General features: G+C 39.5%; 1 protein-coding gene across 1 annotated transcript; it reads right to left on the reverse strand.

Moving 5' to 3' along the window:
- Positions 1 to 4,096: 4,096 nt before the first annotated feature.
- On the reverse strand, positions 4,097 to 12,736 carry LOC310965176 (phosphatidylinositol 5-phosphate 4-kinase type-2 gamma-like; the record flags this gene model as incomplete). Its single annotated transcript, XM_083938636.1, has 10 exons — positions 4,097 to 4,177; positions 4,335 to 4,438; positions 5,107 to 5,362; positions 5,437 to 5,550; positions 8,039 to 8,077; positions 8,324 to 8,470; positions 10,343 to 10,492; positions 11,084 to 11,180; positions 12,406 to 12,503; positions 12,587 to 12,736. The coding sequence occupies 10 exons, from the start codon at positions 12,734 to 12,736 to the stop codon at positions 4,097 to 4,099; spliced, it is 1,236 nt and encodes a 411-aa protein (XP_083794762.1).
- Positions 12,737 to 13,404: the final 668 nt, after the last annotated feature.

Raw genomic sequence — 13,404 nt, forward strand, 5'->3', positions numbered from 1 at the left:
ATGAAAATGTCATCAAACACATCACAACCCATGAACCCAGAGCTTTCATGAACCCGAAATTTCCGCCTACGTGGTCGTGGCTACTACAAGAGGGGGGCGTTCATATGGACTCACGGTAAACACAACCCCATTTGAAGGCAGCATTTGATTATATTTGTAAGTGGATGAAAATGAACATGAAATAGAGGAATGTTGCCCAATTGAACATGTTTAAAAAAGACAAAAAAACAAACCTTCTGCAGTACTGTATGTGTTTTTGTGTTAATCTGAAGACTCAGCTGAGTGTACATGTCTGTGATGTAAGCATCTCTCTCCATTTGTATTTTTTTACTCATGCAATGATTCATAGAGCATTCATTATAAATACACTAAGGCTACTGCCCAAGCTGTGCTGTTTTGTTGCCGTGCGTTTTTCTGTGTCTAGCTGTGTCAAAATTAACATGAGCTGTTAATTAGGGTGAGGAAGGCTGAAACATCATGCAGTATAGTTGCATCACACAGTTACTGCTTTGCAGAGAGTTTCAAATGGCTCATGTTGAGAGACGTTTTCTGGACAAGTGGAGCAGCAGCCATCGCTTAACACTCGACTAGCATTTGAACGCGAGCTCTTCTGGATCAAACCAGTTCTTGTTCAAGGCCCCACCTGGCTTTGAACTACTTCTTTCTAGGTCGATATCATGGACTCATTATTATACCATAAGATATGCCCAAAGATATTTAAGTCAAAAGCAACTGGACTTTGCTCATGCTTTTGACTTAAATTTCTTTTGGGATCACGATGACCTGGACAAATGAGAGCATTCACAGGCATACCACAAGATAGTTTCAGGTTCATGGATTCACAGTAATAAAGTGTTTTTTTTCCTGGGTAAACAAATACAGATACATAAAATGGGACTGTTGGTGTGATGAGATTTATAGATGTTGTTGTTCAGGAACTACATTGCAATATCAACAAATATAAAGTTGGTACACATCATAAAGGTAATTTTCACCCAAAAACACAATAAACCTCCCATTTCTTTTAATGAAACTCAAAGTACCAAAAGGAAAGAACGTACACACAGAGAGTAAAGAAAGGTTCCTATAAAGAGATGGACCAAATTTAGCCTTTACTGCAATTTTACACATCACTACATTAAAACTGGTTACATTACACTGAATACTTTTTTAATGCAGAGATTAGTTGTTACTAAATATTTCCACCTACTAACTGCCTGTACTTGGTTGCACCAGCTATTGATAAATCAAAGTTTGTGTGGGAGCCCATCCTAAGAAGCTACTTTAAGACTAAACTGGTTTGCACCAGGAATGGCTTTTATCTTAAAGACTTCAGTCGTGTTAAATAGGTTGGAAACATCTATAGCATGGTTTGACTAGTAAAAATGTCGTGACAGATATCTACAATTGGAATTCTTAGTAGAAACAATTAAATTGTAGATATCTGAAAAATAGGAAATTCTCGATACTTTACATTCTGTAATGCACGTGTGGATATCAGAAATGTTCTTTTTGACTAAAGGAGAATTGAATTACAGATATTTGCAATACACACTATATGCAGTCTAGTTATTTAATGTTAAAGTGGCTTTCCATTCAGCAGCAACATTGCAGTTGCTAGAGTCGCCTCAAATCTGAAAGAAGTGATCTGTTTCATACAATGTGAACTAATAAATTAAAACATTTTGGACTTATTTTAGAGGTACTCTTAGACACGTGTTTCTCCTCATCTTTTGTCCCTCTTCTGCCTGTTTGTCCACTCAGTTATTAAAAGCGAAATCTTCACGATAATCTCAGAAGGATATTCGGAAATGTGTGTCAGGAGGACTGGGACAAGGGAGACGGACTAAATAAGGAAAAAAATTAATGCTTTACATGCATGGACGGATTATGATACAATTGTCCCCCGGCACAGACATGTAAGAGCCCCCCACTCTGGCTACGTACACTGAAAAAAGTGAAACTTCTGTGTCATTCCTTTACAGTATATTTTTAATTTGGTCTAATGAAAAATGTTTCATTATGTTTAAACTTGATGTTTTTAGTTATCAAACCCTGTGGATAAAATTAAAAGAAACACTTCTACTCAAATGGTATTTTCTCTTCAAAGCAAATGTTTTCCTGTCACATAACCATGTGACATCATATAGACATAGACATAGTGGTGGTTTTGTGTCGTGTGTGTGTGTGTGTGTGTGTGTGTGTGTGTGTGTGTGTGTGTGTGTGTGTGTGTGTGTGTGTGTGTGTGTGTGTGTGTGTGTGTGTGTGTGTGTGTGTGTGTGTGTGTGTGTGTGCATGTGTGTGTGCGTGCGTGTGTGTGTGTGTGTGTGTGTGCGCGCACGTGTGTGTGTGTGTGTGGCTTCCAATGACGCACTGCAAGACACTATAAATACTGAACACTGAACTGGGGGGAGTGTTGCCTTTCAGCACTGCTGGAGTAAATCTTTTCAGTTTTAGGTTTTAAAAAAAAAAACAGTGTCTAATCTGCAGCAGATTTGATTTTTTACACATTTATATACAGATAATGGCAAATGTGCATTTCTTTGCTGAGCAGAAAACAGAATAGTGACACTGTTTATTTACTTTTACTATTTACTTTAATAGCGCATAGTCATAATATCATAATTGAGAATACATTCAGTGGTAATATTAATTCATATTTATGTAAGACCTACATGCTAGATTGTTAAATATTCACTTTTCATTCTAAAATATTTTCCCATTAATTGAAACTGTCAGTATTTAAAAGCTGGAACTCATTCCCATTGTTATGATGCTGTTTTTTATTTAAAATCTGAATTTGGCAGCATTTCCAGATAGCATCAGTCTTAACAGCTTAAATCACATGTTGGTGCTGACAAGGGCATACAGATTGCTGTTCATAATTGAGGCTCTGTGGATTTCCAAAATTATTCTTGTGCTGTCAAGTGTTGTCACTGTTGGGAAAAGAGGAAGTCATAAATTAATATTTAAGAGCAAAACATACATCTTTCTCCTGTGCTGCAGCAAGTGAGAAAATGTGTTTTTCTCATAATCTCCACCTCCCACTGTGTTCGGGGGTGGAGTATTTCCAAAAAGAAAAGAAAAGAAAACCCATTAACAACGACAGGTTGCCAAGAAGACTTTTCCTCCTATCTGCACATTCCAGTTCTTCTTTCAAAATCAATGCACAGCCCATCTAGCAGTATAAGATGGAGAGTAAATGCTCAAAAACCACATCGATCATTTAAAAATTAACAGCACATTTTCTGTGCTTCTTGATGTTGATTTGAGATTACATAAATATTGCATGGAGAGACTCTTCTTCTATTAAATGATGATGGGAGCCCGGAGAGTAGCTGCAAACTCAAGACTTTGAAAGGCGGGATAAATGTCAATCCTTTTTTAATTTGCTGGGTCTAAAGGCCCCTGCTATGGTTTAAAACCACAAAAGGCTCTATCTATCAAAGGATCTTGGACTGTATGTCTTTTATCAGGAAGGATAGGTGAAACACACATGGAAAAGCGTGCGTACTGTATAGGCCTACTCATCGTGATGTTGTGATTGGCTGACAACATATCAACTATCACGTCATATATATGCCCTGCATCAAAATAATTCATAATAATAATAGCAAACGTATCTTCGGAACTACTCATGTTTTCAAAACAGATGCTTTTTTATGTGTTTTCCACCTCTCCTTCCTGTAAAAAGACAAACAGTCGGTCTGTCCAATCAGAAGGATCCTCTGATAGATGGACCCTACTTTTTCTGTTAATGTTTTTGTGATTTGTTGTTGTGTTTTATGATTTGTTGTTGTGTTTTATAATTTGCTGTTGTGTTTTTCTATTTGCCGTCTGCCCCTAGGAGACTATTTTGCAGGGAGGAGAGAGGACTGTGGCCACACCTTCAGTTAGCAGCTGTAGCAACTCAAAATCAGTCAGTGCAAAAGCCAGCTGTGGGCCACCAGCCGGCTTTGACCCCAGCCACTTCTCCCAGCAAAGTAGCCTCCCAACGCCAGGGACCGTTGAGACCTAAAAATGATTAATAATACCCTGCCCATTCAAATCTCCGGTCTACAGAGAAACAAACTTAACCCTGGACCTAATCATTGAACTAGGCAAAGATCTTAGTGATGAACTCCCTGAAACGTTTAGCGTACTGCTCTGGATGAACTGTTGAGATTTCTGCTCCTGCCTGCAAAAACAGACACAGACAGACAGACAGGCAGACAGACACAGTCGATTAGAGATAACTGAACGGAAAAATGAAAGCAGCGTTTTACACTCCAGAGGACAGAGATGTAAAGACAGCATATGCCAACCAATCCCTTTAAAGAACGCTGCTCTCTCACCCCGTGTTTGACAGCCTTGGCAGCATGAGCAGCTTTCTTCTTGGTGTCGTACTGTGTCAGCACGTCAATCAAACCCATAAAATACACCTCCCTCTGGGGTGCACCTACATGGGAGGGATTCAAAGTGTTTGGTGAGTGATATGCATGTATGATCTTAGCTGACGTTTAGGTGTATTACAGCACAGGGCTCCTACTTAAAGTGTAATTCCAGCGCAAAGTCATCCCATGGTCCTTTTCGATTAGCTCAGGGCAGTTCAATGAAGGCATTAAAACGGCTTTTTTAACCACTAATACTGCTCAAAACAACACCAAACCTCTGCAGTAGCATGATAAGACTCCTTACACATAAAACAAAGCATCAATGGGCTCCTTCCTTTTGGATTGCATTTGGTAATCGACTTGAATGGACTTTACTACGAGAGGAGCTGATACCGGGGCCAGCAGGTAAGTCTTTCAAAACACTCTTTTAATAAACTCCGGGTTTGCTAACTATGTAGTCGGTGCTTTGTTTTATGTGTAAGGACTCTTCTCATGATACTGCAGAGGTTTGGTGTTATTTTGAGCAATATTAGTCTTTAAAAAAGCCGTTTGTAATGCCTTACCGTATTGCCCCGAGCTGTTAGCCCAAATTTCTCCGTTAATAGTTTATACACGAAAAAACTGTCTCGATGGCTTATTTGATGTATTTAAGTGCCGAAAAAGACCATGGGATGATTTTGCGCCAGAATTACACTTTAAATTCAACAGCGAGATCTCACTTGTCAGGACTCACCTACAGCGCTCTGAATGGCATACACATCCACGTAAGGGTCGAACTCGCCAGGACCCATGGGTTTGAAGGAGTTCATGTAGCCACCGATGCCCTCAGGTGAGGTGGAGCACGGTGCAAGAGCCAAGTCGTTTTCGTCCTCCTCTTCCTCTTCAAAGGGTGACTCCATTTCCTCCTCTTCCTCCTCTCTCTCGGCCCGCTCGACATCATGTATGCCCAGTAGCAGGCTGTAGTCCATGATCCTCATAGCCACCAGAAACTGCAGCAAAAGGACACACACACAGTTCATGTCAGAGAAGACGACCGCAAGCTTCATCAACACTGTTTTCTTACCTCGATGTCTTTGTTCAGCTTGTCCACGATCTTCTCCTTCGCCTCTTCGCTCACATATACTTTTTGCATGTTATTCCGGAAGTCTACATCTTTGTAAGTGGGCAGCTCCTTCACCTGGAGATGTAGAGTGAAGGTCATCAACTGTAGACCACATTTACGTACATTCAGCCAAGAGATCATAATATTCATTAGAATTTTTCTCATTAAAACACAATCCCCCTTCACATTTCCAGTGACATAAAGATCAATACTATCCCAAATACTGCTTTTAGAATCAACACAGTTGGAAAGATCAAAGGTTTCTACAGCCCTGCAGTTATTTAAACATCCATTCAACCAGCTATTTTTCACTCCTTTATTATTGAGGTCAGGCCAAACAGACAGCTTCTGATGTTATTTAAAGTCTGTTTGCTTGATGTTTTTTTTCCATGAAAACATTTCTGAAAAACAAATATGAAAATCACATTTGTCACCAACAATAAGAGTCGGATACAATAGAGGAAAAGAAATTTCACACTCTAGCATCAGTCTCACATTTCAAACAGCATGAATATACAGCCACACCCGCAGACAGGCTGGTGGCACAGCTGTCATCCTCAATAAGCATGTGACAAAGATTTATAACTTAATGTAACTTTTATCAATTTACTTACAGCTCTCTATGATCTCAGTAGAAAACTCTCATGTTTATAATTATTGTTAGAAAAATAGCATTCAGGGGTTTGATAAAGAGGCACAAATGTCCCGTGAGAAAGTCAGTTCCCTCTTCAGTAGAAATACAAATACAGGACAAATACTGTTAGATTCCAATTTGTAAGGTGTTATCTGACTTGTTTCTGATATTGATAGATTATGTAGATGAATGTATTTTGTCTCTCTCTGCTAAACTTCACCATCAGCCACACAACATGTATTAAACCTTCAAATCAGACAAATCAAATCAAAATCTCTCCAGTACAACAGAAAAGCACACCTCAATTTCGTGAGGTTACAACGTTGCAAACGCGTTCATGATGTCAAAGCAAGTCTAGATCAAGTCAGATCTAGATCTACCCAGCATGCATTGTGCAGCCATCGCCCGTGATCTGGCTTGTCTCAAACAGGCTTTCAGATTGAGGGGGAGCTACATTGGGAAATGTAAGATTCAGCTCTGTTATATAGGAGTTCAGTATTAGATTTTTTAAACTTTTAAAATTTTAGACCAGAAAATTATTTTAGTCGTGTTAGCTATCTTTTAGGCTACAGCAACATACATACCAAACTTTTTTTTTTATATTCTTTCCTTTGTTTTATGAAATATCTGACCATATTAAAGGTAGGGATGAAAGGGTTACCAGTTTAATGAAAATCACAGTAAAAGTCCCAACAGTTATTATCTCAAATTTTAATTATTGTTCAAAACATGTTTGATTATCCCACTTTGAAAAACTTGCAGTAAATAATGTCCAGCATCAACCAATGTTTGCTTCAGTTACAACAGGCAGTGACAGTGCTCCAAAGGCAGTGCAATTATTTTATTTGTTTGTTCATGCAAAAAAAAAAAAATGCTGCTCATTTTATTATGTTTACTTAATAACGCTGCTATAGGCCTAGTCTGTCGGAGGATAATACTTTTCCTGATCCTCTGAGCTTCTCTCCTCTCTACCTGTATCTTTCATGTCTCATCAATGCATGTTACTAATTCAACTTCTTCTCTGGAGTTTTTTGTGCTTTGTCGTCTTGCAGGTCTCTGCTGCCGAGGTCCTGCATGAAACTTCCTTCCTATTACTCATTTATACTATCATTAGTTTATAAATTATAAAATTTGTTGCCATAAAAACACCATCAGTGGTATGTCTCACTGTATCACAGTTGTTATTACCACTACTCATCATTGATCATGTTTTCCACCATAATTATTATCATTGTCATATTCTGTCACCTTAGCTGTGCTTGTTTCTACTATTCTGCTGTATTGACTACCATAACATATGAGTAATACTCACATTACTTTAGATATCACTGTTACTGTTACCTTTGTGGTTGCCTCTCTGTCTGTGTTTGTCTCTCTCTGTCCATCTGTCTGTCTTTTCTCTCTTTCTCTCTTCTTTTCTTCCTCCCTAAACGGTCAAGACAGATGGCCGTCCTCCACAGAGCTGGGTCTGTCCGACGTTCCTGCCTGTTATGGGAAGGTTTTCGTTGCCACTGTGTGCTCAAGATTGTTGCTCATGGGGGAATTGTAAGGTCTCTGTAAATCATAAATGAGTCATAGAGTGTGGTCTTTACCTACTCCATATGTAAAGTGTGGTGAGATAACTTTTGTTATGATTTGGCATTGTAAATAAAATTGAATTGAATTGAGTTTCAGCGAGTCTGTACCAAGTTTCATCAAAAACAACAGATTGATGTGAGTAGGTAAAATTGTTTTGTTCTCCTTGCAGTATCCATATGAACAGATTCTCTTAAACTCTCCAAAGTAACATACATGCTAGTTAGTTGTTAGTGAAAACAAATCTGACTGCATCCCTTCAGTAAATTGCCAATGAACAAAAGAGTTGTAGCACTGCAAAAAGAACAGTTTAACTAGAGCCTACACAAAACCTTTACTTGAGTTTGTTCTCACCTTCTCTTTAAAACTTGCTTCACGAGACACCAGGGACCCCTGAGGAAAGAAAAGACCCCTACAGTCACTAAAAGATAACTGTTAAAGCAAAACACTCCAAAAACATATTCGCACGTTACTTCACAAAAGAAGTGCCGCAATCACAAGCCAGTGTCTTCATACATGATACATGAATGGCCAATAATCCAATATGAGCTGAGGCTAAAAGATGTTTCGACACACCAGATCGTCCCATCAAGTTGTCTCTGAATCATCGTCTAGCTATATACCTCGCACAAGTTTTACCTTGAGGTCATACTTCCTGTGTACATGCAGTCTGTGGCTGAACATGTTCCTCATAACTAACAGGTAGGTGTCCTCGCTCTCCACAGTGACTCTGTACATGGCCAAGAACTGAGGAAGCAGTGTACAGCCGTGACAGGTGACGATATGCTAGAAGGGAAGAGCAGTGAATACACAATGAATGATGGGAAAGTTGAGGATGCATCAGTCCAGTGGTTTGAGTCAGGGCATAAATGAAAATGTAACACAATGGTGGAATGATTGGAAGAAGTGTGCCAACGTTTTTGTTTGTCCTTGTGATAGCATGCATGTGACATGATACACAGTCCTGCCATTGGTGTGTGTGTGTGTGTGTGTATGTGTGAGTGTGTATGTGTGAGTGAGTATGTGTGTGTGTGTGTGTGTGTGTGTGTGTGTGTGTGTGTGTGTGTGTGTGTGTGTGTGTGTGTGTGTGTGTGTGTGTGTGTGTGTGTGTGTGTGTGTGTGTGTGTGTGTGTGTGTGTGTGTGTGTGTATGTGTGTGTGTTTGTGTGTGTCATCATACTGGAGACACCTAAGACAGAGATGGTTTTGAGTATTTTGGTAGGCGTCTATAAGTCTGTCTGTCTGTCTGTCTGTCTGTCAGTGGAAAGACTGTGTCACAGCGACAGCATTGCATCTGTACAAGAGGCAGAGAAGTTTCATTCAAACATGGTGTGTCATCCGAGCAAAACTAGTAGCAAGGAAGGGGCCACCGGAACTGAATCAACTGAAAATAAGCCAGGCCTAAAAATCTAAATAAGCCTGATTTATTTGGTAAACTTGCTTTAGGGAATAGGATTTAATCTGTGTTTTATGTGGAGCAAAGTGCATTCAACGCATTCGTAAGACCTCAAGAATATAAACTTGGTGAGTACTGTAGCACCCAATGTAAACAGAAGGAAAATCGTTTGGGGCATTTTTAAGGTCTGCTTACTATATTTTTCTGAAGCTTTTCGCTTACATCTCACGATGTTCGTTAGGGATTTGCTTACTCTGAGCAAATCTCATCCACTGATGAAGACTGTGAGATTCAGTTCAAGGCTCTGGAAAAACCCAATTAAAATGAACAAAATGATGGCTGAATTTTATTTAGCTGCTCCATTTTTCCTGATATTGCATGCTGACTTGCTGTCACACTGTCCTGGCTTCAATAGAACAGAGCCATCATTAATATAAGTAACAACACTTGTGCTTTTTATTCTATGACAAGTCAAAATGCTATGGAACTAAAGGTTTGCTATATATATTTCTCTGTTAGCTTGAAGCAACCCTTTCCCTTTCTGGCATTTTTACACTTTTCTTTTCTAATCTTATGCTCCTAACAAGGGTATGGCACACTAAAATGTAAAATAAATCCACCAGGTGTTGAAACTCATCCATATTCAATTGTCATATTTTTTTGATTTCTGACCAATAATTTTATTCACTTCAAATAAAATGATTTGCTGAGCTTCCTGCCTGTCATCCCTAGCGGCATCCCTTCCAGTTGCCCACCGCTGTCACCTTGTGAGTCGTGCGCGGTCGGGGGAGAAGGGAGCGTCAGAGGTCAGAAAAGGGTGGGACATTGGAGGGAGGAAGAGTTGTTCATGTTCAAACTTTTGTGCATCGTGTTGTGTGCCAGTCTATCAGTCTGCTATTTATGATTGTCTGTAGAAACAGAATGCTGCTATAATATTAAATCTCTTTATAAACTCAAATTTAAACGTTAAAACTAGAGCTGTGGTTGTGTACAATATCTTTACCTTGAAAAGAAAAACTCTCCTAAGCTTTGATGTTCTATTGTATTTGCCATGGCAACCAGGGTTATCACAGAAAGAGCACATTTTTCTCCTGGCATACAAAAGACGCAGGACAAAAGGGGAAGAACAATGTGACGAATTAAATAAGATCCGTAGAGCTCACCGACTGGAGCTGATCACAAACTGTTGAACTAAGATAATGTTTCGCTCACTGTGAAAGGACATTTACCATAAGTAAGCTATCCACCCTGAGATAGGCTTACCTGGTGATACTCAGAAAGGATGTTGTGCATTTCTTCCACCTCCTCACTCGAGATTTCTTTTACTACCAAAGTTCGGTCGTACGATGTCAGCAGCAGCTCCTCACGTTGCCCCTCCTCATCTTTTAGTGGAGGACTGCGGGCCAGAGACACCTGTTAGTGAGATAGAGGACAGCACCTGTGAGCCGCGGCAACATCAGCTGTACATCTGCTCAGTGAAACCTTTCACATCCATCCCATTGGTGTCCTGTTTTGTAGCTGATTTCCCCGAAACACAATTTTATAAATCAAACAGAACATTTTGAAATAAAAGATATTATTTATTATATAATGTTCATGTCGGGGTAATCAGGCTAGAAAACACAGTAAAAAAGTGTCCACTGATGCACACTGTTTCAAAACATCGCCCTTGTACATGTGCAGAAATAAAGCTTTTATCAGCACATACTTTAAAGTGCACATGCAGTATGCCTCAAATGGCAATTGTGTGCTAAGCAAATGATTACTGAGCAGAGCCACCTGGCACATGCAAATATCCCACAGAGAAATGCAAATGTAGAAGAGAGCAGCTCAATAGATGCAGAAAAATGTCTGTTGGAGAAAAAGAAACAGCGAAAACCAGACTTCTGAAAGGCTGTTTCTCAGTTTTTAACATTGTTAAGGGAGAAATGTTGTTTTTGTCCAGGTTTTTTTTTTTGCACAATCAAATGTTGATTCTGTGGTAAATTTATAGCTCTACTGTACCTGGTAATCTTGGTCCTCGATTCCAAAGCGCTCTCGCAGGTTTCTGAACACCTGCGGACAGTAGTCTTTGAATTTAAACTGCCCTGGAAGATTCTCTCTGAGGGAAAAAATACATAAAATAAGAACAATGCAGCTCGATATACTGTGCTGCAACATTCCTCACACACACATTATCTAATCTCTCCAACTGTACTTGACTGGGAGTTACACAGGAGCTGGCAAATTAAATAAAAAAACAGCACAAACACATTATATCAGTGCCCAAAATGAACATGTTCAAATAATGTGATCAAAAGGATAGGACAAGGACAACATCATTAAATGCTTGCTGTGTTGTGCAGCTTTTTATATAATGATATTCTCTTTGAAAATGAATTAAATCGTGTTTATTATGCATCAGTAATCCCTCTAAAGCATTCATTCAATATTTGTTTATTGGCAGGGTGGTGTCAAGACTGCTGTTTTTTTTGTTTTGTATTTTTTTGGCAGTTTTCCGAGGACAGACAGGAAATGGGGTGAGAGAGAGTTGGAGACATGCAGCAAAGGGCTGCAGGTCGGAGTCGAACATGCAGTCTCTTTACATGCTGTTTTTTAATTGCTCAAATTGAGAACTGTCTTACATTTACACTATTTGACCAACTTCTGTTTCAGTAAAGTATTTTCCTCATCAAGCAACATGAAAAACACTTGAGATAATCTCAAGGTCACAGGACTTTTTCAACTTCTGAAAACATATTTTATTGTCCTCACCACCTCTGTTTTCTTTACACAAACTGGATTCCTGGATGGATTAAGGGATTACTGAGAGCCACTCAAGTTTTCTTAGACTCCTTCTATGAAGAAACTGAACCTCGAGGCAGACAGAGTGTTTAACAGCTTTCATAAATAGTTATTATTTTTAAAAACAGGCTTCCTGGGACTCATCTTCGGAAGGACCCACAACATTGTCTGATGAATTCATAATTTTAGCTACATTTCCTGTCATGTTTGTATAGCATTTATGAATTACACAACCACCCGAACAACAGCATTTCATTTAGTTACATTCTTTTACATCATCTCGACAAAACTGCATAATGCACACCAGCTAAATTACTATTTCTTTAATCTTTTTGGCTAGTGATTGTAAGCGGCAGTGACTGTAAAGCTCAATGTTAAAGGTACTTTTAGTGTAGAAAAGGCATTGTTGTTCCCTAAAGGGGGGACTGATTTCTAAAGCACAGGCGAGCAAATAAATCACACGCAAAAAATCTGTGCAAATCACAGGAAGCAGGAAGGAGGTTCCCACAATGACATGGACTGAGTTGAGGGGAGCACAGTACTTGTTGAAGAGGTGGTTGCTGACTTTGATCTTGGTGCTGGCTTTGAAGTCGTCTGGAAGCAGCATGACAGGTATAGGCACCTGGCTCAGGTCATTAATCTGCGCATGATCAGCGGATGAACAGTTAATGGACATATTCACACGGGTCTCAAGTCTTAATACAGGCAGCTGCACGCACTTACCGAGTGATTGACTCCCCACATCAGCACGCTCAACACAGGGTCACTGGCTCTGAAGACCTCCACTTTCTGCTGCACAAAGTGTTTCTTCTTGGTTTTCCTTTTGGGCCCCAGAGTGTTCAGAGGGTTGGAGGTGGCTCCGGGAGAAGACATCGCACTTGTTTTCAACACAGTATATCTCAGTCTGTGAGCAGCAGAGTTTGACCTGTCATCTGTGTGGCGTCCTGTCTATGTAAAGCAGCCTGAAGTCCGCCTTGTAGGAGTCTTTATGCAGCCTGTGTGTACCCACGTAACACCTGCTGCGGCTGCTGCTGCTGCTGCTGCTGAGACTTTGGTCGATTCAGTGCAAAAACAATAGGATTAAAGACCGACAGCCTCAGTATGATGAAACAACGAGCAGAAATAATCTTTATTCGTCTCGTGCCTGTGACTTGACAGATTTTCAGTGGTGGAAAGTAAAGTTGAGGTAGGCTCATAGCCAGCAGGGGGATGAAGTACTCAGATATTTTAGACCCTATTTAAGTAGAAGCATAGCACAGTGTAGAAATATGCATTAAAAAAAATCTTACTTAAGTCAAATTAGTCTAGTAAAGTAAAAGTAGGCTGCTAATTATGCAAAGGCCCATTTCAGAATAACAGGCCTAAATTACATCACTGGGTTATAATTACTGATGCATTAATATGTAATGATCACTGATGTTGCAGCTGGAGCTAATTTCAGCTACTTTATATACTTCCAAGTAGGTTAATCCATGATAATATATCATTTTTTGTAGTTGATTTATATTTTATGCATTAATAATCTGAAAAAGTCACTAGTA

Source organism: Echiichthys vipera, assembly GCF_963691815.1.
Source record: "Echiichthys vipera genome assembly, chromosome: X".
In the NCBI taxonomy this organism is placed as follows: domain Eukaryota; kingdom Metazoa; phylum Chordata; class Actinopteri; order Perciformes; family Trachinidae; genus Echiichthys; species Echiichthys vipera.